The following is a 27,423-nucleotide window of genomic DNA, read 5'->3' on the forward strand; positions in this document are numbered from 1 at the left end:
AAGGGACAATGAGGAAGAGACGCAGCTTAAGACGTTCTGAACTGAGAAATGAAAAGGAGTTACTTTCCTTTGTCTCCATAAAACTAAGTTGGGGAAAAATTAAGCCCAGGCGTTCGTTTCCCCTCTGTTACAACAGAGCACAGAAACCAGACGGCAGAACGTCATTAGGAAAGTGAGGTGTCTCTGTCTGATCTGAAGACCGCTGTCTGTCAGCTGCCTCCACGGAGTCCTGTCCTGCCTCTGAACTCCCTTCAGGTGTCATTTCATCAGAAGCTGAAACAAGACAATGAGGTGAGCAAATCAGTCAAGCTTCAGACTGGCCTCAGTGGTCAGGGGGCTTCTGTCTGAGCCAGGCTCTGGGCTCCCTTTCCCACCTCCCCAGCCGGAGAACACCTTTGTAGCCGAGGCTGAGGAAGCCCAGGCAGACCGCGGCCTTGTTGCTGTTGTATTTCTTTCGTCCCACATTGTGTCATCTTGTTGGTCACATACCGAATCTTTACTTGTGCGTAGCTCACATAATCGCACCTCCAGACTTGCTGGCCTTGGGACTGTCTATGAGGTCTGAGCATCAGCAGGACACAGGCCGAGGGTCACACCCGGTATGGCCACAGTTCATTGTTAACCTCCCTGGGCCTCGTTTGTCCTCATCCGAAGAGCGGGGAAATAATGGTTACACCTATCTCCCAAGATTGTGGTATTAACTAACTCAGATGATTGATATAAGGTGATTAACACAATGATAACGCAGAGTGTGAACTCAAAATGCCAGTTCTTACTCTAAGTATGGAAAAGAGCCCAGGGAGAGAAGGCACTGGAAAAGAACTACCTCGGGGAATGAGGCACGCAAGGAGGGAGGGTGGGGAGCAGGACTCAGAGAAGGAATGGAAGCAAGAAGGCAGATGGAAAGCCTTGTCTCGATCTCTTCCTGCTTTCCCTGTGGTTTCATTTGGAAAAGTTAGCATCTAAGATTTTAAAGTCATATATCATTCCTGCTTCTCTCTTTCTTTCCCTTTCTTCTTCTTCTTCTTTTTTTTTTTTTTTTTTTACACTAACCATTGCTCCAGAGACAGCCGAGTTCAGAGAGGTTCACATATTAGATTTGCGGCTCTAGTGTTCTAGAAATTAGGAAATGCAGGATGGGTTTCTATCTTCAGCCTTCTGCTCCCAAATTAATGAATGACTTCTTTTCCCATTAGGGACTGTTAGCATTTCAGACCTCTTCCTGAACCCGGTTCAGTGATTAACCTTGCTTTAAGATCTTAAAAGCGATGGGTAGTTTTCAGCACAAACAATTTGCTAATGTACTGGTCATTAAAGAACATTAGTTCATTAAAGAACATTAGTCCAAAAAAAATTTGGACTTACTGGGTCTGTCCCCAGTTTCTCCCCTGTCTCTAGCCCCGGATGAGGTGAGAACTTGGGAAAGGACCCTGGAGCAAACAAGGTGGGAGTTCCATGATTCTAGAACCATGTCACTGGGGCAACTCCTGGTGATGGCTCATATTGGAGTATTCGGCTCATGCCTAAGGTGGGGCTAATCTGACAAGGAATCAAGGTTTGTAACACCCTCAGATGTGACATTTTTATAGGGTATGGCCAAACAGGAGTTACTTAAGTGGAGATGTCATTAGCTATATGTTCATTGAGCTCCATAGTACGCCCTCCCCCTCCACCCTGCCTTGCAAAATACTGAATCACCCTCAGCAATATTTTATGCTCTTTGGAAACTGTTAATTATTCAGATATGGGGGTTTTTTTTGTTTTGTTTTTGTGTTTTGCTAATTCTCTACAAGTTTTTATTATCCCTTTCACTTTGAATCACAGAATTTATGGCAGTAGAGCTTTTCTTTGAAATATAAGCACTATTATATTTTTTTTTAAAAAATAATGTTTATTTTTGAGAGAGAGGGAGAGACGGAGTGTGAGCAGGGGAAGGGCAGAGAGAGAGGGAGACACAGAATCCGAAGCAGGCTCCAGGCTCTGAGCTGTTAACACAGAGCCTGACGCTGGGTCAAAAATACCCCAGCACTATTATAATTTTTAAAAGAAAGCAAATTTCTCAAAAACGGAATATGCAAGATTAATTATAAGCATAATGTGTTTGAAAAGTTTGAGGGGCGCCTGGGTGGCTCAGTCGGTTAAGCGTCTGACTTCAGCTCAGGTCATGATCTCACGGTTCGTGAGTTCGAGCCCCGCGTCGGGCTCTGTGCTGACTGCTCAGAGCCTGGAGCCTGTTTCAGATTCTGTGTCTCCCTCTCTCTCTGCCCCTCCCCCACTTGCGCTCTTTCTCTCAAAAATAAATAAACATTTAGGGGCGCCTGGGTGGCTCAGTTGGTTGAGCGGCCGACTTCGGCTCAGGTCACGATCTCACGGTCCGTGAGTTCGAGCCCCGCGTCGGGCTCTGTGCTGACTGCTCAGAGCCTGGAGCCTGTTTCAGATTCTGTGTCTCCCTCTCTCTCTGCTCCTCCCCCATTCGTGCTCTTTCTCTCTCTCTCTCTCTCTCTCTCTCTCTCTCTCTCTCTCTCTCTCTGTCAAAAATAAATATCCATTTAAAAACTTTAAAAAATGAAAAAGAAAAGTTTGAGATCAGTTTTGCTGTGGTATTATGGCAAACAGAGAGGAAAGTAGTTGATTACTATTGAGAGGACATGACGGCAGCCAGGTCTGTCTCTAACCATCAGCACTAAAAGGGGCAACTGAACTCCCCAGCTAATGTCTCCCCGTGCCTCAGTTTCTCCAGCTGTAAAAGGATCACTACACAACACATCTGCCTCCCACTCAACTCATAGGAAATGTTATGAGACCTGTAAGAGAAAATCTCCACAAGATAACATTGTGAGTGCAGAAATTTGTTTCGTGCCTTCGGAATTGGTACCAAACGTGGGGGTCACCCTGACGAAGACACAAACCGAACAATACGGGGCTGGAGTTGCTAAAATAGGAGAATCCAGCAAAGGAAACCTTTTTGTTTACCTATCCACAGGGAGGCTCTATTTATGATGTGCCCCTGCATCCTGGCAGCACCATCGTTTCTTGGTAGCCAAGGTGAATAATCTATTTTCTGGCTTACCTCTCACAAAGAATTTTGGAAGTAAACTCAACACCAGGAAATAATATTTCACAGACCCTTTAGTCTCCCCATTCTTTGACACTTTCTCATGTTTTTTCTTCCTTCTAATTTCTCTTCTTAGAAAGTTTTCAGCCTACCTTTCCTCACAGTTTCATTTCTCTTGCTCCCATGGCACATTTTTCTCTCTTCTAACTGGGTCGGGTTTTTTTGTTTGTTTTGTTTTTTTTTTTTTTTTTTTTACTTTCTCTCTTGTGTGCAACTGTGGTCCTCTTTCTCCTCCATTCCTACCCATGTTTCCCTTGCGCTCTTATTAAACTCACTCATCTTCCTCTTTCCCTTTTCTGCCCCTGGAGAAAAAGTCCCTGATGGACAAGGGGAGAAAAATGACCAAGTAGCATTGTGTTGGGAGAACTGAGACAGCATATTGAAAGCTACCGGGCCAAACACAGCTTCATTTGAGTCAATGCCACCTGACGATTCAAACAAGCCTTGATTGGCATGGAATTGTAAGACTTTCCTGGAATTTCTACACATATGTATTTGACATTTTACCCCAATCCCATTCCACACTCCAGATGGTGAAAGACTTTCCTTGTTTATTTGGGATGAATTCTCATTCATCATCTTTTGCTCTTACAATACTATTGCTCACAATCCCTGAGGACTGCCTACTGGTACTGTCATTTTGCTACAAGTTAAGTTCATTATTGCGCATCATTGGGAAAGGTAGTGCTGTGGTTGTGTCCTGATTGAGTATTACAATGTGCATCTCCCATGGATGACTGATATCTAGGTACCTGAAATATTCTAGACATCAAAACTAAGTTGAACTAGGTTAGACTTTCTTGGAAACTTCAAAGGCAACTTGAGGACTCACAGAATATCAGCTACCTCACAGATGTATTCCGAATGTGCAGAAGTACACAATAATTGGAGTTTCCACTTGATGTGATGTAAATTGGCTTTTGGTGTACCACAGCACAAGTCGCATGGGAAACAACTATACCATAACATGTCAAGCTCGTTATGTCTTTTCCAAATATCCCTCTTCTGTTTTGAACTGTGTTTAAATATTCAAAGGAAAGAAATCCATCACCTCTCAAGTTACAGAGCAATGTATGTGTGACAGTCCCCATTCTGTGCGGAGAAGCATCCATGCACACACACGCACGAGTACCCTAACACGCACAAGTGTGGAAGACAGGCACCAAACATTAGTAGTAGCCTCTCTGGGTGGTGGAATTACAGGTGCTTTTGCTTTCTTCTTTTGGTTTATCTGCACTTTCTGGTTTTAACGTAATGGTAATAATTAAATATTACTTCTATAATATAAATGAATAAGCAAATAATCTTCAGTTGAACAAACCAACACAACCCAGGAAAGAATTAAAAGCAACACCAAAACCCACTTCGATATCTATTAAACATGAATTAAGTAAAAAAGAATGGTTGTAGAAAGAACCTTCCCTGGCTTGGGGAACAACCATCGCTGTGTATCATTGTCAAATGTGAACGTAGGGGATGCTGCAGTTCAGTAGTGGCAGCAAAGGCGAGTTCTGGGAAATATTGTTGCCTTGGGATATATACGTGGAATTTGGGTCCGTGGCTGATCATTACAGACAGGACTCCATGAGTCATAAAGGATATGACATGGGGTTATAAGAAGGAATTCTTACATTTGCGATTGAAATAATTCCTTGTCTGCATTCTGCATCTGTATTTAACCTCCTAGATAGAATAAGATGTGGGAAACCATATCTTGGTTTCAGTACTGAGTTTCCATGACTGGGGTGGGGGCTTTGGCCTGAGCCTGAAGTCTGACTCTCAGTTGAATCTTCTCAGTTGTCCCCATGACTTCACCCCGTTGGAGTGCTCCCCACATGGAGCCTGCAGTTAGGCATCCCCTCCCACCTGTACGTCTCACCCTGCACCCATCCTGGCCTTTACCCTGAATGGTCTCCATGTGTGCAGAACAATTCATCTCCTCCTACTTGGTTCCATCTGAGTTCATTTTCCAACGAATCCACCTGATCTGGGGGACGGTCAGTCTGATCACACCATGCCGTTCATAAGTGTGAACAGAAAAAGGAGCCATGAATTCTAGAAGTGATATTCTTTGGGGGGAAACTCCACCAGTGATAGAATTTTATTCTAGTGATAAAAATGGTGCAGTGGGGTCACCAGGTTTCATGGGGGTGGTTTCCATTCTAGAATTCCTCTCCCCCTTGTCTCCTATTTCTGTCCACGGGCAAAAGAGGTCATGACCTGAAGGAATGAGATCTCCAGCTTCCAGAAGCCCCTGCATTCTCCAGAGATCAGAGCAGAGGCCGCATCCTTGATCTGCCTGTCCCTGCCATCACATATTTGTCAAGTGAGTGAATTCCCAACAATAGGGTCCCTAATTGACTAAGCAGCTGGCATATGTGACATGTCTTCAGCACTTTACAGTTTCCAGATCATACATAGCCTCTCACCTGTCCCTCAAAACGACCAGATAAAGCAGGCACTCTGCTTTCAGGCTGAGAAAGATGAAACAAAGCAGACTTGCCCAAACTGATACAGCTGGTTACTGGGCACCAGGATGTGGACACGGGCCCATGAGTTCTGATTTCAAGCTAGTGCTCATTCTACCATGATGGTGGTTCCCTAGCCTGGCAGCTTGTCAGAATGCCCTGTGAAGATGGTTAACAAACCAGAGTTGAAAGGCCCCCTCTGAGCCCACTGAGGTAGGCTCTTGGGGTGAGGCCCAGCCATCCGAGTCTGATGCCTTCCCATGCCGATCAGCGCCTGATGCCACATCCCAGCCGATGATGTCAAGGCTGACAAATGACTCTCGAGGCCAGTCCTAACACTGACAGTGTTCTTCCATTAGGAAACTCCCCGCTTATAAAAAGTTCATTTATACTTCCCAGGATCTTCCTTCTACAGAACATTGTTGGGTTGACAGCGCAACTTCTAGAAAGCCTGAGGTTAAACACAGCTATGCCTCAGGGATAAAAGACACAACACGGGGAATATAGTCAATGGTATTGTAACAGCACTGCATGGTGACAGACGGTGGTGACACCGTGGTGAGCACGGCGTAATGTACACATTCTCGTTGAATCACTGTGTCACACACCTGAAACTAATGTGACATCGTGTGTCAACAATACTTCAATATTAATAAATAAATATATATGATGACCAGTCCTCTAGCAAAAAACAAAGCAAAACAAAAACAAACAACAACAACAACAACAACAACAAAAAACACCCAGCTATGCCATTCATCAGCCCCAAAGAGAGGAGGTCAGGAAGATCTGACAGCCATGCTTAGAAAGGCCTCAGATGGGCCGCTGAAAGGTCTGAGGGCCAGGAATACAGGCCCAGGCTCCTTCGCCTGGCTCCCAACCAGCGGGGACCCAGCTCACTGGACACGTCTGGGAAAGGCACTTGACTTGTATCGTCAAGACTCTGCAAAGTGAGGGGCGAGGACCTGCCAATTAAGTGACCACAGACTCCTGCCTCCAAGAATCACCCACGAGGAGGATGGCCCAGGGTGGGGAAGTTCCTCCTGTCAGGAAGACTGAGTCAGACTTGGGGGGAATCGGCGGAGCCCCCAGCAGGTAGACGGCTCAACTCAGAGAGGGACCCCTGTCGCCACCACCCTCCAGCGGAGCAGGTAGGAGTTGTGTAAGAAGTCCTTCAAACTGACTTAACCTGCCATGAACCCAGCAAGTGGTCTGGTTTATAAGACCTTGGGCTGATTTATAAGAAGGGGTCACCTCCAGAGAGGAGCCTGGGCTGCATGCCTAAGTGCTGTATACAGGTCAGCCTGGAACCCATTATTATAATTGCTGGGAGAATCAGTTAGGAGACAAGTCGAAGCAAGTCGAAATTTGAAAAACACAGCAACAGCAGTCTGACGAGATGCCAGAAGAGCCTGCCAGCAGGGACAGCTGGAAGGCCAATTTTTTAGTCAATACTGAAAGGTGGTTGCTTAAATATCTGAGTCAACACACACTGATTTCTCTCCGGCTCAATACTCCCGTTTAATTGCACTGGGGAGTCTCTCCACGGACACATCTAACACCCAAAACCATAGTGGAGTAGAAGAAAAGAGTGTTATTCAAGTGCAAATCAGGTCCTGGGTGCAGCCTGCAGGCCTGGGTCCTGCTGGAGTGTTTCCTATTGCCAGGGCAGGCAGACACTTGGGCTGGGCCTCACAGAGATTCAGGGAGGCCCCCCCCTTTGAAAGAGGGCCAAGGGAAGGGGTGAGCATCACATCTCAGCCGGCCCTCAGAGAGGGGTCTGTGTGGTTTGCTCCCCGCCTCTGCAGCTCTGTGCCCAGAGGGGGAGAGGGAGGCAGGGAAGCGCCTGCTTCCCACATCTGGGAGCCAAGTCAGATGGGAATGGATGCCCCTGGAAAGTGATCGGAAGTGTGGCAACCAGGTGACGACCTGGTGAGGTTGATGGCGGACGTGATCGATGAGCTGAGTCTTCAGTGGCCTTCCAACTGCCTAGAGGTCGGGAGGCGGGCAGAACCCTGAGGTAACAAGAGCCAACAGCCTAATCTTCAGGGTCCTGACAGGTTTTGGTTGCTAATAGAAGCACTTTCCTGTAACGACGCCCACGTAGGGGCCAACCGGAATGGCCCCGAGGCTGGAGGTGAGAGTGGGGGCTCCTGCAGTGACCTTCTGGCACCCTCAGTGCTAAGCGTGACATTATCACATGTAGCCCCAAACCCACCAGAACTGAGACCTAAATCACAATGACAAGGCAGGCCCTGGGAGCAGGTGACGTGAATCCTTCAAGGGGAAATTCTCCGTCCACTGCCTACCATCAGAGATGAGGAAGAAGCCTGTGTGTCGTGATAAACTCAAACTCCAATTCCCTGGGGAAGTTGTGCAAAGCGATTTCTGATCTGGTAGGTCTGAGTCTGGACAGCCAGAGTGAGGCCCGGCGGCTTAGCTGCCCTCTGTCCTCATTTCCAAGCCTCTGGCTCATACCACACGTGTTATCATTCACCCACACTGTGTGAGCTGGTCCTCACTAATACGCCTGCTAATCATACTCAGAAACAACCAAAACGCTGTTCGGTCGGGGCCCAGAGGATCTGAGAGAAACATGGCGGGGCACCGTGAAGCCTGGAGGCCCCCAGGACTACCACCTGGGGAAACCGAAATCGTTTGGGTCCATTGCTCACGTGAATACAGGCTGTTGAGACAAACAAGCATAAAGATCAAGTCCTACTTCTTCCAATTACTAGCTGTGGGACCTCATCGAAATTACATCACCTTTATGAACTTCAACTTTCTTACCTCTGTTACGGGAACAGTCACAGGACTCTTGTGTCAAATGAGATAAAGCGGGCAAAATGCCCAGGATGAACTTGTTGCCCAACAAATGCCAGTTCTCTACCCATCCAGTTTTCACCCCCAAACTGAAGTGACCTCAGTTTCTCTTTCTTTAGTTGTTGGTATTGGTGTATGTCCAGGAAAGCAGCAGTTGGAGGAGATACCGAATCAGGGGCCCAGCTGAGAAACTTCTGTCTCATGTTAAGCAAGAAGCCCAGCCCCTGCCAAGTCCTGTTCATCTCTCCTGTGGAGGGATCCCCATGTAGCGCAAGTTTGAACAATGAATTTGTTCCCCTTCCTAGAGCACGAAGCGTTCTTAGACTTCCTATTCCGAGCTGTTTATGGAGCAGTCACTTAGGAACTCAAGTGGTAGAGACCTTCGCCCATGGAACATTTCCATGGAGCTCCCATCGCTCCCTGCCTTGCCCCTTACTTACACTCAGACTTTCTGTGTGTGGATAGGAAAGCTCGAGACCACACTGGCCAGGGCATCTGCTTACCTCTCATTCCCTACTGCCCCCTTCCTCCTCTACTCCTCTTTAGACGTCTACACTGGCCTTCTTCTTCTTCTTCTTCTTTGAATTGATCTGCTCATGTTTGCTTAGACCATGGCTCTGTCTGAAAGTCCCCATGACAGCCGCATGGCTGGCTCTTACCCTGCACATTTCAGCTTAAATGCTGCTGCCCCAAAGAAGCCTCCATTGCCCTCTTCTCCATTGCCCAGCTTTTCATTTTCTTCCTAACATCGGTCGCTACCTAAAGTGATCTTATTTATTTGCTCTATGTTGTGTGTCTTCCACATCTAAAACGCAGGCTGTATGAAGGCGGGGACTCCACCTGAGCTGCCCCACCCCCCCACGAGCCACACTTCTGAACCCACCGATTCTCCTGCCGCGCGGTGCTGGGGGTGTCTGTAGTGGTCAGTGAACTCACCATCTGCTGTGTCACTCTTCAGGGACAGCTGCCTACTGTCCTTGTACTGCATGATGGTAACAGCTGCTCTGTCTTGACGTCCTTGAGTACTTGCTTCTGCAAACAAGCAGGTGGGGAAGGGAAAGTGAGGGTGGCAAGCCAACCTCATGAGCTGCAGAAGTGGGGGCCTTTCTTTGGTGCCTCTGAACATCAGCAGCCCCGTGGGTATTTCCTCAGGTGCCCGTCATGTGAAGGACTTGCTGGACAGTGGTTCCATGTGTTAAATGTCACTGCTGGGGAGATTATGTGACATTTAATATGTTTAACGCATTCACCAGCTAGAAGATGAATCAGTAAAGGCACTTGCTTTGGAGAACAAAAGGGAGAAAGGAGAATGGTTTGAGCAAGAGCACTCCGGGGTCCCATCCTTTCTTGCTCCTGTTACCTCCCGGGTGTCCCCTCCTGCCAGGTTGGGGAGGAGCTCAGACCCACAAGGGCACCGGAAGGTCACTGCTGAGGCCCCCTCACCCTGCCCCACTGCAGTTACCCATAGTTCTTAGCATGGGCCTCAGTGCCACTCTGCTCACTTTCATCTCCTTGGACTTCTTTCCGCCTCTCCCCCAAATCACCCAAAACACCAGTGTGTGTGTCCTATGGGAGATAATCTGAGGAAAGAGGCCAATTCGGGAAGAACATTAGCGTGCATATTAGTGTTTCCGTATCCCCCTCCTCCATCACTGGCTTTGAGAGGCTGGGTCTTGCTGTGTGGGGCAAAGTCCCTTGGCCCCTGCAGGCTAATAGGATCATGTTTGGGGGCCGTCTCCAGCACTGCGCTGCAGTGGGGATGGGAAGGGCAGGCACTCCCTTCCCCAGGGCTCGAACCTCCGCTCCTGGCAGGAGATCCTAGGCTGATGGGGAGGGGGAAATGGAGAGAAGCATGGAAAGAAAAAAGGCTGAGATCTTTCTGCCATTTCTCTGCATGGAGATACCTGGCCAAGGAGGTCAGGAGTGGGGCTGAAGTCAGCCCAGAGGAACAGGTGACTTTCCTTTGCCATCAACCATACCTGGGGAGATATCTACCCCCCCCCAAGTGTGCTTTTCCCCAAATTGCACAGAGATGCTGTTTAGGGTCCAGAAGGGGCTAGCCCTCCCTCTCTTTCACACCCTTTCTCTTTCTCAGGCTCCACAGTGAAATCTTTAACTGAGGCACCTTACTCATATTCTACTGTTGGTTAGTATTGTTTTTCCAGCTCAGAACTGAAAGCAGTTTAAAGTCTACTGATCCACGCCATGTTCTAGAATCCTGCTTCTCAAACTTTCCCATCTGAGAACCCCTGCAGGGGCAACAAGGGAGAAGGCGGTATCGAGTTTCAGCTGGGTGCATCTGGGCTGGATTGTGTTTCGTCCTGGTGTAAAGCCTCCAGCTCTGTCTCTCCTCTCGCACAATCAGGTGGCACAACGCCTCTCCCCATTTACTTTGTCTAGTTCTGACAACAAAGCAAAAAAAAGGGGGGGGAAACCTTGCTTCTCCCTTTCTGGCAATCCTCCCTGTGGGGAGGGCATGCTGGTGGGAGGGAGAAGGTGATGTCATGGGCGAGGCACCTTGAGCCTAGAAATTCAGGCCAAAAACTCTGTTAGGGGTGCCCTCTGGTCTATACCAGCCAAAGTTATTCCTAGTTTTTAACTTAGATCTCTCTATCTCAGTGTCTGCATCAGTCAAATGTGGCCCCAACCCGTCCCAGCTCACAGGGAGACCAATGCGAGGTGAACGTGCTATGAAAACAATATTTCAAGCTCTTCAAATACCCATCTCTTTGTTGGGATAGCCCCACTTTAAAAAATAGTAACGTTAACCCGTGTGTCCCAAAGAGACCTCCCGCACGTGTTAGCAACCAGAAACCCCTGGGTTTCGAGATTTTCCTTGGCAAGCCCCCCGAGCAGCTAGAGATTAGCTCCTGTCAGAACGAATCCACTTCCTCCTCCACTTTGCTTCAGAGGTTCAGGGAGGTTTTCCTCCTGCTCCTGGGTTTCCCCGTCGGGTCAGCACCTCCCAGCGTTAACCAGGGCAGATGTTAAGGGGCCCTGACCACGTGGGGCGGAGGGGCCTGCCTGGCAGCCGATAGAAACCTCCTCATTGGATTCCATCTGCTGCGGCACCGTGAGCCAAATGGTGATCCCTGGGCTGGCTTAGCACTGGGTTGTTTTAACCTAAACTCACTCTCCCGTCATTCCTGGAGCCGTGTGAGTCACAGATTTTGTCCTTCTTCCCAGTTTTAGAAGCCAGCAGAAAATGAGAAAGGTGGATGGTTTCAGGGTGTGAGGAAAGCCAGTCCTGGAGTCTCCTCTGAGGCTGAGAAACAGCTTCTAAAGGCGTCCCCCAGCTGCAGGGTAGACAGATGTGAAAGCCCCCTTGTGGGACAGGCAAGAACCTTGAAAATGAATGCATGAGGGACCCTTTAGGCTGGGCCCATCAGCCCAGCTCCAGGGGCATCAGACTACCCCGGATGCAAGTGTTCATCCTGGTTGCTCTGATCCTTGGGAGCCTCGACCCAAAGAAAGTCGTGCAAAGGGATGACCCACGCCGACCCCGCATGCCCAAGGGCCCCACTAAACACATCTGAAGTTGTTAGTGGAAAAAATATCCGACACTGAGATGCGGCTTCTCTTTTCTGCTCACCCTTGCGATCAAGCCGGCTGTGAGGTCTGCCCATGATCTCGTCCTCTGAGGCATGCAGGTTCCGGATCAGAAAGTAGGTGGTCATTTTCCCTTTCCCTTTCACTTCGATTTCGCCCCTCTCAACTATTTCAAACCCTTCATTCTCCAGAGCTCTGCACAGAGAGAACAAATCGCACCAGGTATCAAAGATCACGGATGTATAACTTAAGCTTTGGCGACAATGGAGAGGGTGACGCGGAAGTGTGCTCCAGCCCCACGTGGTTGTGAAGCAGGAGGCTCCTTGGAGATCAGCGCTCTCCTTTCCATCTTCCCCAGGCACCCCGTTACCCCAGCTTGCTCATCCTAACCACCCAAGCTTGCTCCCTGACTTCTGGCTGCCAAGGAACGGAAGAGAAGGGTGTAGGGAGGGGGCCGTGAAAAGAGACAGAGCTATGGGATACCTACGGAACGTTTTCTTGCTTATTTATTTACTGGCTGTCGCCAGCTAATGGAGAGAAACCACAGAACGGTGCAGACCAGAGATTTTCTAATTCGTGGTCAGCTGCCTCAGCCAGGTCTTAGCACTCACTGACCTTCCCTTGTCCTTTCCCAGTTTTGTGGAGATTTCAGACCTTCGCTGTTCTCCTCAAGTCCCCCCACTTGGCACCTGCTTTCCTCACCCTCAAGTCACTGACTGTGCTTCCTACCTGGTGATCTGATTCTTGTATAAAGTTTTAACCATTTATAGGTAAGACCCCCCCAGCCTCTCACCCCACCGGCTACACACCCCCTTTTCCCCAGTGTTTGAGGATGAGGTGTCTCAGAGGATGCCGTGTCTTGTGCAGGGGCACCCGATCGATGTCCCTTCCCACTTGCTCAAGGCCTGGCCCAACCAGCCACTTCTCACTTTCTCTCCGGCTCCCACCGTCTGCATCCTCCCTCAGCCTGCTAGCCTGCTAAGGTCCCTTCCCAAACAGAAGCGAAAACCTTCCCACGTTATCATCGCCTCCTTTAATCCTATACACTCTCTCCCATTTATCCTTCAACCCATATCCCAGTGTCTATCCCCACCATTCTACCACAACTACTTCTGATCGTGTCCCCAAAACCTCTGGTGCACGTGTTTCAGTCCCTGTCACTATTTTGACATTTTTGTTCAGTTCCTCCTCCCTAAAAATATCTCCAAGGGTGCCTCTCACCCTGAACTCTGCCGTTCCTTTCTTATTTCTTTTGCCTCTCACACGGGCCCCTCTTCATCCACCTGCCACTTAAATGTTGGTTCTTTGCGCTGCTCTTTTCCCACTGCACCTTTCCCAGGTGATCTCATCAATCCCCTGGCTGAATTACCGACCATATGCTGCTTTCGCCAAGTTGGGAGCCCCAGCCAACACCTCAACTCCATATTTCATCCATCCATGTAATGGCACCTGTACCTAGGATGCTCTGCGGTTCCTTTGAATTCAACACTTCCGAACCTGAACTCATCGTCTGCCCCTGTAGACTGGAAGCCCTCTTACCTGTCCTGTCTCCAGTGGTGAGATTCAGGTCACTGTCACCCAGGATGGAGGCCTGGGAGACATTCAAGGCTTCTCCCTCTTTCTCATTCTCCATTTCTAGCAGTTACCAGGTTCAGCTGATTTTACTTTCCCCCAAATTCCCACCACCAATGATCTGGTTCAAACCCAGCTCCTAACAGGTCCTCTCTGTCTTGTTTCCTGATCCTCAAATCTGTCCTTGCACAGTCTTTTTTTTTTTTAAGTTTATTTATTTTGAGAGAGAGAGAGAGAGAGAGTAAGTGGGAGAGGGGCGGAGAGGGAGAGGGAGAGAGAGAGAGAATCCCGAACAGGCCCCACACCATCAGCGTAGAACCTGATGCGGGGCTCGAACTCACAAACCATGAGATCATGACCTAAGCCAAAGTCCGATGCTTAACCAACTAAGCCACCCAGGCACCCCTGTCCTTGCATGGTCTTGAGTATCAGCATCAAATAAAACCCTGGGCCCCCCATTGTCTCCAATCTCACACTCCCCGGGGGCTCTTCTCCACCTACAGGGCACACCCTTGCTCTTCGACAGGGCACACACAGCTCACACTACTTTCGGCTCCATATTTTCTACTCTAGCGAGCTAAATTGTAGTTCTTAGCTCCTCCTCTACATCTGTGCTGGTACTGCTGGGTTTTCTCCCCCAAAGCCTCAGCTTTGGCTAAATCCTACTCGGAACTCCTTGTTCAAGATTCAGCTCAGGAATCTCTTCCTCCACAAAGGATTTCTTTACTGGATGAGGCACCCGCTTAGTCTCCCAAGACACACACGCTTGAATTACCTCAAGCACAAGAGTACAGTGGATAAAGCAGGGACTCAGAGCCTCGCCCCACATTTGATCTAGGCTCTTTTCCTTCCTAGCCAACTTGGGACCCGAAGCGAGTCATTAACTTTTTTGTGCCTGATTTTTTTTTTTTTCTCCTCTGTAGATAAGAATAATAGTACATTTTCATAGAGCCGTTGTGAGAGTAAATGAACATATACATATATAAAATAACTCAGAACAGAATTTGGTTCACCTCCTGTAAGGTCTCAAGAAACCATAAGTATTATTTTATGCTTATCTTTACCATTGTACTTATCACACTTTCAAAATAATTATTAGTGAACACTTCTTTCTTTTTCTGCGAGACCAAGGGTCAGCACACTTTTTTTTGCAAAAGACCAGAGAGTAAATATTTTCAGCTTTGCAGGCCATACGGCCTCTGCCACAGCTCCTCGACTCTGCTGTTGTCCCATGAGAGCAGCCATAGACAATGTGTAAATCAACAAGCATGGCTGTGTTCCAATAAAACTTTATTTACAAAAAACAAGCAGCAGACTGGATTTGGCCTATGACTATGCTTTGCCAATCCCCGCGTTAGACCATATGCTCCTTGGGAGCAAAACTATCTTATGGAAGAGGCTCGACAGTATTTGTTGTCTGGTACAATGTCTTCTATAAGCCAGCGTGGCACGGGAGAAGAACCACGGGTTTCCTTCACTACCCCCGATCCCACGGCTGCCAGGCACCGTGAGCATTCTGGAGGTAGGAAAAGACAAAGGAAGGAATGAATAAATGAATGGCTACCTGTAGGCCGTGGGGCTGAGGTGCACTTTATTGGGAAGCCCGTGACTCTCCATCCTAGAAGCCGTGTTCACAGTGTCACCGAACAAACAGTACCGCGGCATCTTGTCTCCCACCACACCTGCTAAGACTGGTCCGGTGTGGATCCCCACTCTGATCTGTACAAAGAGAATCTCACTGAAAAGGGACCGTCGAATACTTTTGCTTTTATTTTTAAATTAAGGTATAATATACCTAAAACGGAAAGACAGATCTTCAGCATTTAGCTCCGTGAGTTTTGACAGGAGCATATACCCTATAATCCACCATCCAGAATAAAATACAGACTACTTTCATTACTTTGCGACGTCCCCTTGTTGCCCTTTCCAGTTAAGTTCCCTCCCTCTCTGCAGGGGTAACGGCTTCCTCATTTCTTTTACAAAGAATTATTTGCCTGTTCTAGGACTATGCACAAATGGAATCGTAGAGTATATTGTTCTGTGCCTGCCTTCATTTATCCAGTTGAATGTTTCTGAGATTCATCCATGTTGTTGTATGTTTCAGTCATTCACTCTTCTATTACTGCAACCGTTCTATCGTAAAAACATACCGCAGTTTCTTTATCCAGGCTTCTAACTTCACGAACATTTGGGTTATTTCCAGTTTGGGGCCATTAGGAACACTCTTATACAGATCTGTTTGTAGACACACATTTTCATTTTTCTTAGATAAGTGCCTACAAGCAGAATTCCTGGATCACAAGGTAGATGCGTATTTAATGTTACAAAAAAACAAAAAACAGACCGTTTGCTAGCAATTTTCCGGAGTGTTTGCACCATTTTACATTCTCATCAGCAATGTGACACTCCAGTTGCTCCACAGTCTCACCATCATTTGGTCTTCTGGTGGGTGTGAAATGCTACCTCGTTGTGGTCTTAATTTGCATGTTGCTGACGGCTAACGATGTTAAGCACATTTTCATGCAGCTTGTGTCCTTTCTTGTATCTTTTTTCTTGAAAAGTCTGTTCAAGAGTTTGCTCATATAAATACCGGGATTATCTTTCATCGTTAATATAGAGGAGTTCTCTACTATATGCTTGGATATGGGATACACATATATTTCAAGTATTTTTCCCATTCTGTACACCCACAGACTGAGTGGCTTCAACAACAGGAATTTATTTTCTCCCAGTTCTGGAGGCTGGAACTGTGAGATCGAAGTGTTGGCAGGCTTCGTTTCCTCTGCAGCATCTCCCCTGGGTTTGTGGATGGCCTCACATAGTCTCTTCTTTGTGCCTGTGCATCCCTGGTGTTTCTTCCTATGTCCAGATTTCCTCTTCTTGGCAAGGACACCAGTCGAATGGGATTAGGGCCCACCCTAACAGCTTCATTTTAACTTGACCACCTCTGTAAAGGCCCTATATCCACATATAGTCATATTCTGAGGCCCGGGGGGTAAAGCATCAATATATGAATTTGGGGGGGAACAAAATTTGGCCCACAATAATGAGGTTTATCAGGGCTTTTTTACTTTCATGATTAATATTTTTTGTGTCCAATCTAAGAAATTAGTGCTTACCCCAAATTCATGGAGCTATTCGCCTATATTTCCTTCAAAAAGCTTTATGGTTCTAGCATTTATGTTTACATCTGTGATATATATCAAATTAATTTTTATATATGAAGGATTGAGGTACATTTTTCTTTCCGTATGTATTTTCAATTAAAATGAACCATTTCTTTTTTTAAATTTTTCAAAATACTTTTACTTATTTTTGAGAGAGAGAGAGATTGCAAGTGGGGGAGGGGCAGAGAGAGAGAGAGGGAGACACAGAATCTGAAGCAAGTTCCAGGCTCTGAGCTGTCAGCACAGAGCCTGAAACAGGGCTCAAACTCATAAACTGCAAGATCATGACCTGAGCTGAAGTTGGATACTTAACCGACTGAGCTACCCAGCTGCCCCAGAAATGAACCATTTCTTAAAAAGAAATTCCTTTCCCTGCTGACCTGATTTTGTGCCTTGGTTAAAAATTAATTGACTTTAAATATGTAGTTTCTTTCTGGGCTCTCTGTACTGCTCCAATGATCCATGTTTATCCTTCTAATTTCACCCTGTCTTTGTTAGTGTAGCTTTACAATAAATCTTGCAATTAGGTAGTGCAAGTCCTCCAGTTTTCTTATTTTCCAACATTTAAAACTAAATTTAGGTAGTTTGTTTTTATTTCATTTTCCAAATTTTTGTCCTTAGTATATACATATTCAACTAATTTTTGTGCACTGTCCTTATATCCTGTGACCTTGGTATTTTGATCTAGCTGAGGTTTTATAAGTCCACCATGGTCTTTGTAAAAAGATCATTTTACATCTTCCCTTCCAATCTTTATGTCTTATATTTCTTTTTCTTGCTGAATTGCACTGAGTAGGGCTTTTGGTATTTAAGAATGGAAGTGCTTATCTTTGTATTTATCCTGTTTGGGTTTGCTAAGCTCTTGGATATGTAAGTTGATATCCTTCATCAATGTTGGAAAATTCTCAGTCATTATTTCTTCACATATTTCTTCTGACCCAGTCTCACTGTATCCTTCTAGGACCCTAGTTCCACTTGTGGTAGTCCATTTGAAATTGTCCTACAGATCTAGGATGTGCTGTTTCATTTTTTTCACCCTGCTTCCTTCTCTGTGTTTCAGTGTGTTGTTCATTTTCACAATCCTTGATCCTTTCCTTTAGTGTGTCTAGAATCCGTTAAAGCCCTAAAATGAATTCTCTATTCCCGATTTCTGATATCATGGTTTTCATTTCCATTGGATAGATAGATTAATAGATAGTTATAGATAGATAGCATGTATTTCCCATCTGTTCAAACCAGTTCCCCTTTTCCAGTAGATCTCCTAAAATATTTATTGTAGTTATTGAAAAGATTCTGTCCCATAATTCCAACATCCAGGCCGTTTTCAGACCTGCTTCTGTTGACTATTTCCTCTCTTGGCTATACACTAAACCACATTTTTCTTGATTTTCTAGCATCTCATATTTTTAATTATTTAGTTGTATGTTCTATATTGTATGTGAAAGTACAGTAGAGACTGAAGTAGATAATATTCAGTGTTCAGTAAAGTTCAAATCTCTTTTTTGTCAGGCGGCTAGAGTGGAGACCGAGTGAATTTTATCTGTATTTGAATTGAGTCTGGGCTTCTTTTGCCAAGACACTGCTAGATTCCATGCAATATATGATTTCATATATTAAGAAGGCTAGATCAGGATTTTATCACCATCAGGGCTCGGGATGTGAGCACCAGCAAGGATCTGAGAACACCCTTATACTTTACAGTAAGTGTCCGGCTTTCTAAACTGTAGAAGATCTCTTTCTGATTTACAGCCTAATTGTGAGGTGAGGTGTTTGGGGGTCTCTTTGCCCTTTAGTCCCATGCTGGCTCTCTGCACATTGGGAGATTTCTCTTTACCATTCTTCTCTGCCCTTAGACTTCAAAGTGTCATTGTAGTGCCCTTGGTAAAGGCCAAGAATACCTCACAGGGATTTCTGTCTGTTCTCTGACTCTAACCCTACCTTTTCATGGGCCATTGACTTGCATTTGGAGAATGTGCCTCACATGCCTCAGGGACTGGGGGTTTCTCTCAGTTCTCCTCCTAACCCCATCCTTTGACTGAATAACCACATGTACTTGGTGAAGGCCTGTGGGAGAGTTGGTAGATGGGTACAGATTCTGTGGCTAGAACTGACAAAAGACAGGATCTTTGGGATTCTAACCTATCATTCTGGCCTCCATGTGGCCATTAAAGTTCACTAAAATTCAGACTGGTTTCTTCTCACCCTCACCTGCAGCTTTACTAGACATGAACATAACTATGGGTGTCCTCTTTGAAAGGGCTGGTTGCTTTCTGGAATCAGTTTATTTCAATTTCTTTGCTCACTAAGTTTTTTTAACGACTAGTATGGGAAGAGCAGCCTATTGCAGCTTTCTACATCCTAACCAGACTTAGTTATCTTTTCAGGCTAGATTTTCTTCTCCCTGAAATAAGAAGATGCATTCCTCTAGGAAAATGAGCCTGTCAAACACCAAGAATACTGTCTCATGCAGAGTAGGACCTCAGTACATGTGCGTTGAAGGAAATGTGAATAAAATAGTAGAAGATCTAAGAGTACTAATTTAAAAATTGTTGAAATGGCAGCACAGTTCTTTTAAGAGACAGAGATGTTTCAAGTCCTTTTCCCTACTTCCTTAAATAAACCCACACGGTAGGTTGTTTCTGGAGGATATTTAATGATGCTCCTATGTCCCTATTCTTATCTTAAACTTGATAACATCTTTTCCTGCTTTCTTCTGGGTAAAATCCACCAGGATAGTTTCCAGGAATTCATTGTTTAATTTCATTCGTACTGGTATGACATTACTGTCATTTCTATAGCTATGCCTTTTACACACACACACACACACACACACACACACACACACTTTACACAACGGTATCTATTCAATTCTTTTTTTCTTTAATGGCTTATATTAGAGCCCTTTAACTGAAACACATATCTCTTATCTGACCTTCTTATCTCATTCCCTCCCATCTTGATTTTTTATTTATGATCCTGGGGCTTGTATTCAACGGATGTATCTGCGTGTTTCCAATGGACCAAATATTGTGGATATGTAGTTCCTGCAACTACGTAAAGCCGGCTTTTACTCAGAAGCACCCAGTGCATACCAGAACAGAACCTGCAGCATTTCTCAGTGTCTGACTTGTGGTGAGGGTGAGCTGAACACATCTTCAGAATCTCCTACATAAGGGTCATAATTTAGAAAAATCCGATTCTGTCTTATACTTGTCTTTATTGAGTTTCGGTTGGCTGTGTAGTTTATTTTGAAGACCTGACTGCCAGGATCAGGGAAGGGATTACATTTTAAAATGCAGAAGCCCTGCTCTAAGGCATCTCAGGGCGTCAAGGATCTGCTGAGCAGACAGAAGACGACACCTGCTTTTCATCTCCAAAATTGTCCATCTTTTATAGTGTGAACAAATGTCCATGCCTGGAAGAGCAGGTTCCTGTGAGAAAGGTGGGCAGACGTCTCACTCAGGGCCACGTGGTGGGAGGAAAGCTGTTCTAAATCTCTCATGGCATCGTGGTGTCCGAGCTGCTGGCTGGAAGCAGTTTCCCGCCTCAGCCTGACTTGACCTGGGAGAGGACATGCTGAGTACACAGTTTCCCCAGGGGCAGGCGGGGATGAACCACTTGTTAGGTTGAATGCTCAAATAAAAAAGCAGGCGTTACGAACGAACCAGATACCAAGACGGATCGAGCCCTGCAAAGCAAGTGGAGAGGCTTGCTCAGCACTGTCCCAAGCTATCGAGAAAGACGCTCGTGGTAAATCACATGAAAATCCCACGCTCCAAAGCCTCCCCCGAAATTTAAGAAAAGTTGGGACGATGATATCTTTGCTAATATTTCTATTACTTAAAACATATTCAAGAGAAGACAAGAGTTGGGAGACGTTACCCATCGTAATTGCTGTAACATGCCCAGCAGCCACGTGAGCAGACTAATAAACAGAATTCTACTTTGTAGTGTGTGGGATGGTCGATATCAAACAGAGTACTCAGTTTCTCTCTACCTGGATGGGCTCTCCAGTGACAGGATTCATCACTTCTTTTGCAGAAATTCTCATCCCCAGAGCAAAGTTAGCCACTCTTTGAGCATGACTTCCAGTGGGCACTGGTACGCCCCCTACCACCATGTAGGCATCTCCTATAGTTTCCACCTGGAAGAGGGAAGAGAGGGTATTCAGATGGTTTCCTTCATGCATCCAATATATCACTAAATATTTTTGTCATTTTCCACATATTGACAGAAGGACCATATCTAAGCTGGTGGTTACTGGCCAGGAGTATACGGAGCATAAGGGAGGGCTGAGAGGAAAACTGACTCAGGAAACCACCAATGAGCTAGCCCAAAGGGCTTTCTGCTTCTGGTGGAAGCTCCATAGAAGACATGGCTCCTGAGTTAGCGTATGATGCTATATATCAGCCGTACGTTATTCAGATTAGACTCTCTGCCGAATGGAAGGGGTAGAATTACTCTCTGGGAAAACAGTGTGCCCCTCAAAGGCCTTTTGGCACTGGATATTATAAAAAGATTTCTGAAAAACTAAAATTGCTAAGATATCTCCAATTCCCTGTTAGCTGTATCTCCTCACCCCACTCCCATCCACACCAGACCACAGAGCAGCGAAGAGAGAGGCAAAGGAAGACCGATAACCGAGCTCCCGCCCTGCCTGAGTGGGACACACACGCAGTAGGTGAACACTTACTTTGTAGACCTCGTGGACACTGGTTAATCTGTCAAACTTGGAATACATGGAATTCAGCATGGTCACTATCTGGATAGGTTGGCAGGCAGCACAGATGTTAGTAAATGTCACCACGTCACTGAAGAGAATGGTGCAGGTTTTAAATTCTCCTGCAAAACGTAAACTGAGCATCAGTGAGAGCCAGGGATGTGGGATGATGATTCTCTGGATTCTAGACTCAAGTGCTCTCTGGGAACCAAATCTGGCTGAGCCTTGGGGAAAAGGAGCCGGGTCCATTCGGCCAACAGACACTCCCTGAGTGCCTGCTATGAGCTGGTCGTTGTTCGGGGAGACGCGTGCAACGTGGAACAGACAGCACCTCTGCCTCTAAGGTGCCCCCAGTCCAGTGAAGAAGACGTAGGAGTAAAGAAGCACCCGGTAAGGTGTGATGAGAGCCATGGCAGGACAGGAATAGGCTGGGTGGGCCGTGGCTTACAGAGAAGCTTCTGGCAGGTGGCCTGCCGCGGAGCCCGAACTACAGGAGATCCAGGCCGGGGCTGACAGAGACTGGTCGTCACGAAGTGGCGACTTCCACTATCCGTGTCTGGCGAGAGGGCTACGTGTGCTCAGCGCGTCCTCCTAACTCCTTGGGCCGCTTCCAGCCTTGCTAATTTTCATACGGCAGCCAGATGACCTGTTGAAGTCAGACCCTCCAATCCTGTGCCTCAAATCCGTGATTTCAACACACTGAGACTAAACTGGAAAATCCTTGGGGTGCCTGGGTGGCTCAGCCAGTTGAGTGCCCGACTCTTGGTTTTGGCTTGGGTCATGATTCCAGGGTTGTGGGATCAAGCCCCACATCAAGCCCCGTGTCAGGCTCCTTGTTACTTAAGATACTCTCTTGCCCTCTCTCTCTCTCTCTCTTTGCCTCTCCCCTGCTCGTGTGCTCTTTCCTGCTCTCCCCACCACCCCCCCTCAAAAAAAAAAAAAAAAAGAAAGAAAATCCTTACCATGGCCAGTAAGGGGTCCCCTCTGTCCCCACCATCTCTCTGATCTCACGTCTCCATGCTCCCTGGCTTACTCCACTCCAGCCACACTGGCCTCCTTGGGGTTTCATAAGTGCCTCCTGCTTAGGCCCCTGGCACCTGCTTTTTCCTCTGCCTCTTTTCTCCAACTTCTCTTTTCTCCAATATCCAAAGGGCTCTGTCTCACATCTCACACATAACCACCTCAGTGAGAACTTCCTTTATCACTCTATCTAAAATAACAGTCCCTAGACTCTATCCTTTTGGCCTGATTTCTGCCCCCAACCCCACAAGCCTTACATGGCATATTTTATATGGGATTTTTTATTTGTTTGTTGCCTATCTTCCCCACTGGACTGTAAGCTCCACGAGATGAGAGACTGTTTCGTACTCTGCTGTATCCCCAGCACCTAGAGCAGGGCCTGGCACATAGTAGATCCTCAATAAATACTTGTTGGATGACCAAATGGGTGACTGCTTGAACACAGCTGGGCATTCTCTGTATTATTTATACCTCTGGTAATAATCTCTCCTTCACGTAGTTTCCTCTGCCCTCTGGCTTCTGGCCTGCCATTCTCTCCTCATATTCTCCCTACCTTTCTGATCTCCTTGTTTTACACATTCCACTGGCTTTTCTTCCTCCTTAAATAATAGGTGTTCCTTAAGCTTCAAAACCTAACCCTCGTCCCTTCTCACCTCATGCCCCCTGAATGACCTTATTTATAATTCATAGAGTCGGTGTTTAACCACCACCCACACTGCAATAATTCCTAGATCGATAGCTTACCCAAGGAACTTTCTTCGAGCTCTCCCCACAATTCCTAGCTACCTACTGGTCGTGTCAAGTGGAGTATCCTACAGGCTGCGGTATTTATCTTGAGACTGCCTCACCTTTGCTCCTGCAATCCCGTTCTCCCAAAATGCCTTTCCCTGCTTTTCCTCTGAAATAAAGTCTCAAGGTGTAACTCAAGTGCCCTACACTTGATATATACAAACCCTCACAGCCCCTGCCTCCTGTCTCTTCCTTTCTGATGCCTTTTTATCGTTAATTTCCCTGGCGTCTGTGTTTCCACACCTTTGTCATGGAAAAAGTATGTATGTTGGAGTTAGACGGACCTCTGATTAGTCTTCAGCTCTTTTACTCATAAACTGGGGTGAATGTAGATTTACTCAGCTGTTTTGGATAATAGCACCCCGCTCATAGAAGTGTTCAGAGAATTCAATGAAATGGCACGTCTAAAACCGTCTAACACAGATCCTGGCACAATAATTGCTCTTTAATGCACGTTAGTTCCCTTTCCTTTGGCTACCGCCACCCCTGTGAAATTATTCTGTCTATGTCTGTCAAACCCGCAAGACTGTGACCTCCTTTGGGTCCTCGAGACCTGGCAGCACCCTGGCATTGAGTTAGTTTACCACACATGTCTGGGGGTGAACACGCACCCGTGACAAGTGGGAAGCGAGGTCAGAGTAAACATGGCATCGTTTCCTCCAGCAATGGCTTGCTCTCCCAGAATGGTCTTTAGAGGCCCATGATTTAGGTAACGTGTGGGTGTATTATGTCCAGCTAAAGAACTCTATTCGTGGCCACTGACGAAAAGGCCAGTGTCAAGCCGTAGCTTTCAGGTCTTAGAGAACGTGCCATAGGTGGGTGAAGTTGACAGGCACTCTTACTTAATCCATGTTTCACTCTGGTATTACTTTCATTATTCTTGATGTTGGGAGAAGAAAACTGAGGACGTACATCTCAAGCAACCTGCCCAAGATCATGCTGCTAACAAGTGATGGACCCAGAATCCAAACCCAGAGCTGTCTGGTTTCGGAGCCTGTGCCCCTAACCCCTGAGGCACACCGCTACTCTTGCCCAGGGGCACCCATGAAGGGGAGGGAATGCTTTACCCGCGGCGACCTTTTTGCCCTCCTTCAGCTGGTTGGCCACATGTTCCGGCAGCATGGCATAAAGCAAGGTCTCGGTTTTCTTCTTTTCTATGGCCAAGTGCTGGGAGAGGACCCGCAGCTCCTCCTTCTTCCTCTCCAGCTGGTTGGACAGCTCAATCTCTGCCAGCCGCTGCTGGTTCAGGAGGATGAGGTCCCTGGTGGTGTCGTGAGGGGCGATGTCAGACAGGTGCATCCGATGCGCCTCCAGCTCTCGCAGGCTGCGGAGCTTCGGGGAGCACAGGTATATCACGCACCGCGCGGACTCCATCCAGATCATCTGGCCTTGCCGTCACGAGAGAAAGGTGACAGTGCAGCAGGTCACCCGCCGGTGCTACAGCTCGCCAGATCGTCACCCACACAATATGCCCTCGTATCCACTGCACGGTCTCACCCCTTCCCTTCTAGCCAAATTTCTTGACAGCCATCTGTCTATACATCCTGTCTCCACTTACCCATCTTCCCTGGCTCGCAACGCCTCTCTTTACTTGGAAGTGGCCCCAACCCCGGCTTCCGATCTACCTACTCCAATACGAGTCTATCTGTCTCTCCCTTACTGAGGCTTTCTGCTGTTGGATGACGTTGGGCAGAACCCCCTCCCTGAAACCTCACTTTCACGGACTTCCCCGACACTTCTTGCAATTTTTCCTTTAGGTTTTTTCGCTCATTCCTTCAATGCTGGTGTTCCCCAGGGTTCTGTCTTGGTGTTCTCTCTTAGTATTCCACAACTGCCTCTGACACCATGCTGACAATGAATCTGAATTCCCAGAGAAACCTTGCTGCCTGGACTCAATGCATATTTCCTTAAAAACAGATCTGTTTATTATTTTATTATAAAAGTGGCACACATGCATTGCAGAAAATGAAAACGGCTGGAGACAATATTAAAAGTCACCCATAGGGGCGCCTGGGTGGCTCAGTCGGTTAAGTGCCTGACTTCTGCTCAGGTCATGATCTTGCGGTTTGTGGGTCTGAGCCCCGCGTCGGGGTCTGTGCTGACAGCTCGGAGCCTGGAGCCTGTTTCGGATTCTGTGTCTCCCTCTCTCTCTGCCCCTCCCCCACTCATACTCTTTCTCTCTTAAAAATAAAGATTAGGGGCGCCTGGGTGGCTCAGTCGGTTGAACGGCCGACTTCGGCTCAGGTCATGATCTCACGGTCCGTGAGTTCGAGCCCCGCGTCGGGCTCTGTGCTGACAGCTCAGAGCCTGGAGCCTGTTTCAGATTCTGTGTCTCCCTCTCTCTGACCCTCCCCTGTTCATGCTCTGTCTCTCCCTGTCTCAAAAATAAATAAAAACGTTAAAAAAATAAATAAATAAATAATAAAGATTAATATTAATAAAAAAATTTTAATTTTTTTTTAACGTTTATTTATTTTTGAGACAGAGAGAGACAGAGCATGAATGTGGGAGGATCAGAGAGAGGGAGACACAGAATCTGAAACAGGCTCCAGGCTCCGAGCTGTCAGCACAGAGCCTGACACGGGGCTTGAACTCACGGACGTGAGATCATGACCTGGCCCAAAGTCGGATGCTCAACCGACTGAGCCACCCAGGCGCCCCTAAAAAAAATTTTTTAAGTCACCCATAATCACACCACTCAGATAACTACTAAAAAATGGGGTCCTCTGCCATCTTTTTCTGTAATCTGAATTTTTCACTTCAATTTTATAATAGATATATCCTTCCATGGCATAAATGGAGATATGCATCATACTTTTCGCTGGCCACATTGATTATACTGTATTTTACTTAAGCAATTAGCTAGCACTGATTATGTTACACCCCTTTTATCACCCTATAAACGACATCGCAATGACCAAGCTTAAGGTAAGTCGTTGTGGATAATCGTGACAATTCTGTTAAGGATATAATCTTAGAAATGGAATTACTGAGGCGAAGAATATGCTCACTTTTAATGTTTTCGATGCATATTGCTAAAACACCCTCTAAAATGATTGTGACAATTTATACTCCCATCAACAGTGATTTTTTTAATTGCCTATTAATATTTATGCATGGATGTCTGCAACTGAACTCGTCTTCAAGCTCCTTTGCAAATGTTCTGTTTAATTGCTTCATCGCACATGCACTTGGTCTCTACTGTGAGCCAGGCACACTATTCTAGACTTGGAGGATACAGCAGTGACCCAAATGGGCAAAGTCCCTGCCCCAGGTAGTTCACATGGGGTCTTTTCTGTTAATCACACCTTCACCACCCAGTTACCCGAGCAAGAAAGCTAATCCTTATCCTAAATATCCTCTCTCTTTTTCAACACCGACATCCAGTCTCCAACTCCTGCCTTAATTATCTCCTGAATCTGTTCCTCAGTTACCACCCCGGCGCCACAGCTTGCTGCACTCAACACTTTGAAGCTTCTCGCTAGGGATGCCTGGTGGCTCAGGCAGTTAAGCGTCTGACTCAGGTCATGATCTTCTGGTCTGTGAGTTCAAGCCCTGCATCCGGCTTTCTCTCTTCTGTCAGCACAGAGCCCACTTCAGATCCTCTGTCTCCCTCTCTGCCCATCCCCTGCTTGCATGTGCTTTCTCTCTCTCAATGATAAAAATAAACAGTTAAAGCTTCTCACTAGTTCTCCCGGGGCAGCCTCCAGCTTTTTAGCCAGTTTTTCTGAAGAAATCAGAAAGCTCTGCCTGGTCCCTTTCCGAGAAATCTCCCACACTGCAGAGAGCAATGGGAAAGGGCTGAGTTACTTACCTCGCAGTTTGAGTGCGGGCTGACTTTTCCATGCCTCAGGCATCCTTTCTCTTCGGACCTTCAGGACAAATTGACTGTTGATAAATTTGCAGATGCTGAAAATGTCGAAGGTAACTTGGGGATGAATGATGGAGAAATACTCATCCAATTGAGTCTTCTGGTTTTGGAGTCCTGGGACATACTTCTGAATATTCACTCCAGCTTGCTTGACCCTCAGCTACCCACAGAGGACAGGTGTAAGACCGGGGAACAGAAAGCAACCCTCACCGTAAACTCTCCCTTGCAAATATCACTCCGCATGCTTTGCGACTCACTAAAAGGGGTCAGTAATGGTCAGACACCGTGGAAGTAATAAATACTATTTTAAAAATCAAATCTGCAGCTCA

At 46.7% G+C, this 27,423-nt stretch overlaps 1 protein-coding gene and 1 long non-coding RNA gene across 4 annotated transcripts in view; one reads left to right on the forward strand and one right to left on the reverse strand.

Moving 5' to 3' along the window:
- The first annotated feature begins 208 nt into the window (after positions 1 to 208).
- Positions 209 to 27,423, forward strand: part of LOC132682114 (uncharacterized) — a 67,736-nt gene continuing 40,521 nt past the window's right edge. For 2 of the 3 annotated variants that reach the window (XR_014137423.1, XR_014137421.1), the window contains exon 1: positions 223 to 291. This is a non-coding gene — a long non-coding RNA (uncharacterized LOC132682114). Of the gene's footprint in view, positions 292 to 27,423 lie in introns of all 3 variants that reach the window. The other variant, XR_009611475.3, reaches the window with a different exon arrangement.
- LOC145715364 (guanylate cyclase soluble subunit beta-2-like) lies at positions 13,755 to 25,592 on the reverse strand. Its single transcript, XM_081795286.1, has one exon. It carries the CDS (start codon positions 24,604 to 24,606, stop codon positions 24,226 to 24,228), a length of 381 nt encoding a protein of 126 aa, XP_081651412.1. The 5' UTR covers positions 24,607 to 25,592; the 3' UTR covers positions 13,755 to 24,225.

The sequence above is a fragment of the Panthera onca genome, chromosome A1, assembly GCF_046562875.1.
Source record: "Panthera onca isolate mPanOnc1 chromosome A1, mPanOnc1 haplotype 2, whole genome shotgun sequence".
NCBI classification, from domain to species: Eukaryota; Metazoa; Chordata; class Mammalia; order Carnivora; family Felidae; genus Panthera; species Panthera onca.

What these genes read in the sequence shown, in the direction of transcription:
- LOC145715364 (XM_081795286.1), bottom strand. Translation starts at nt 24,606, where the DNA reads ATGATCTGGATGGAGTCCGCGCGGTGCGTGATATACCTGTGCTCCCCG.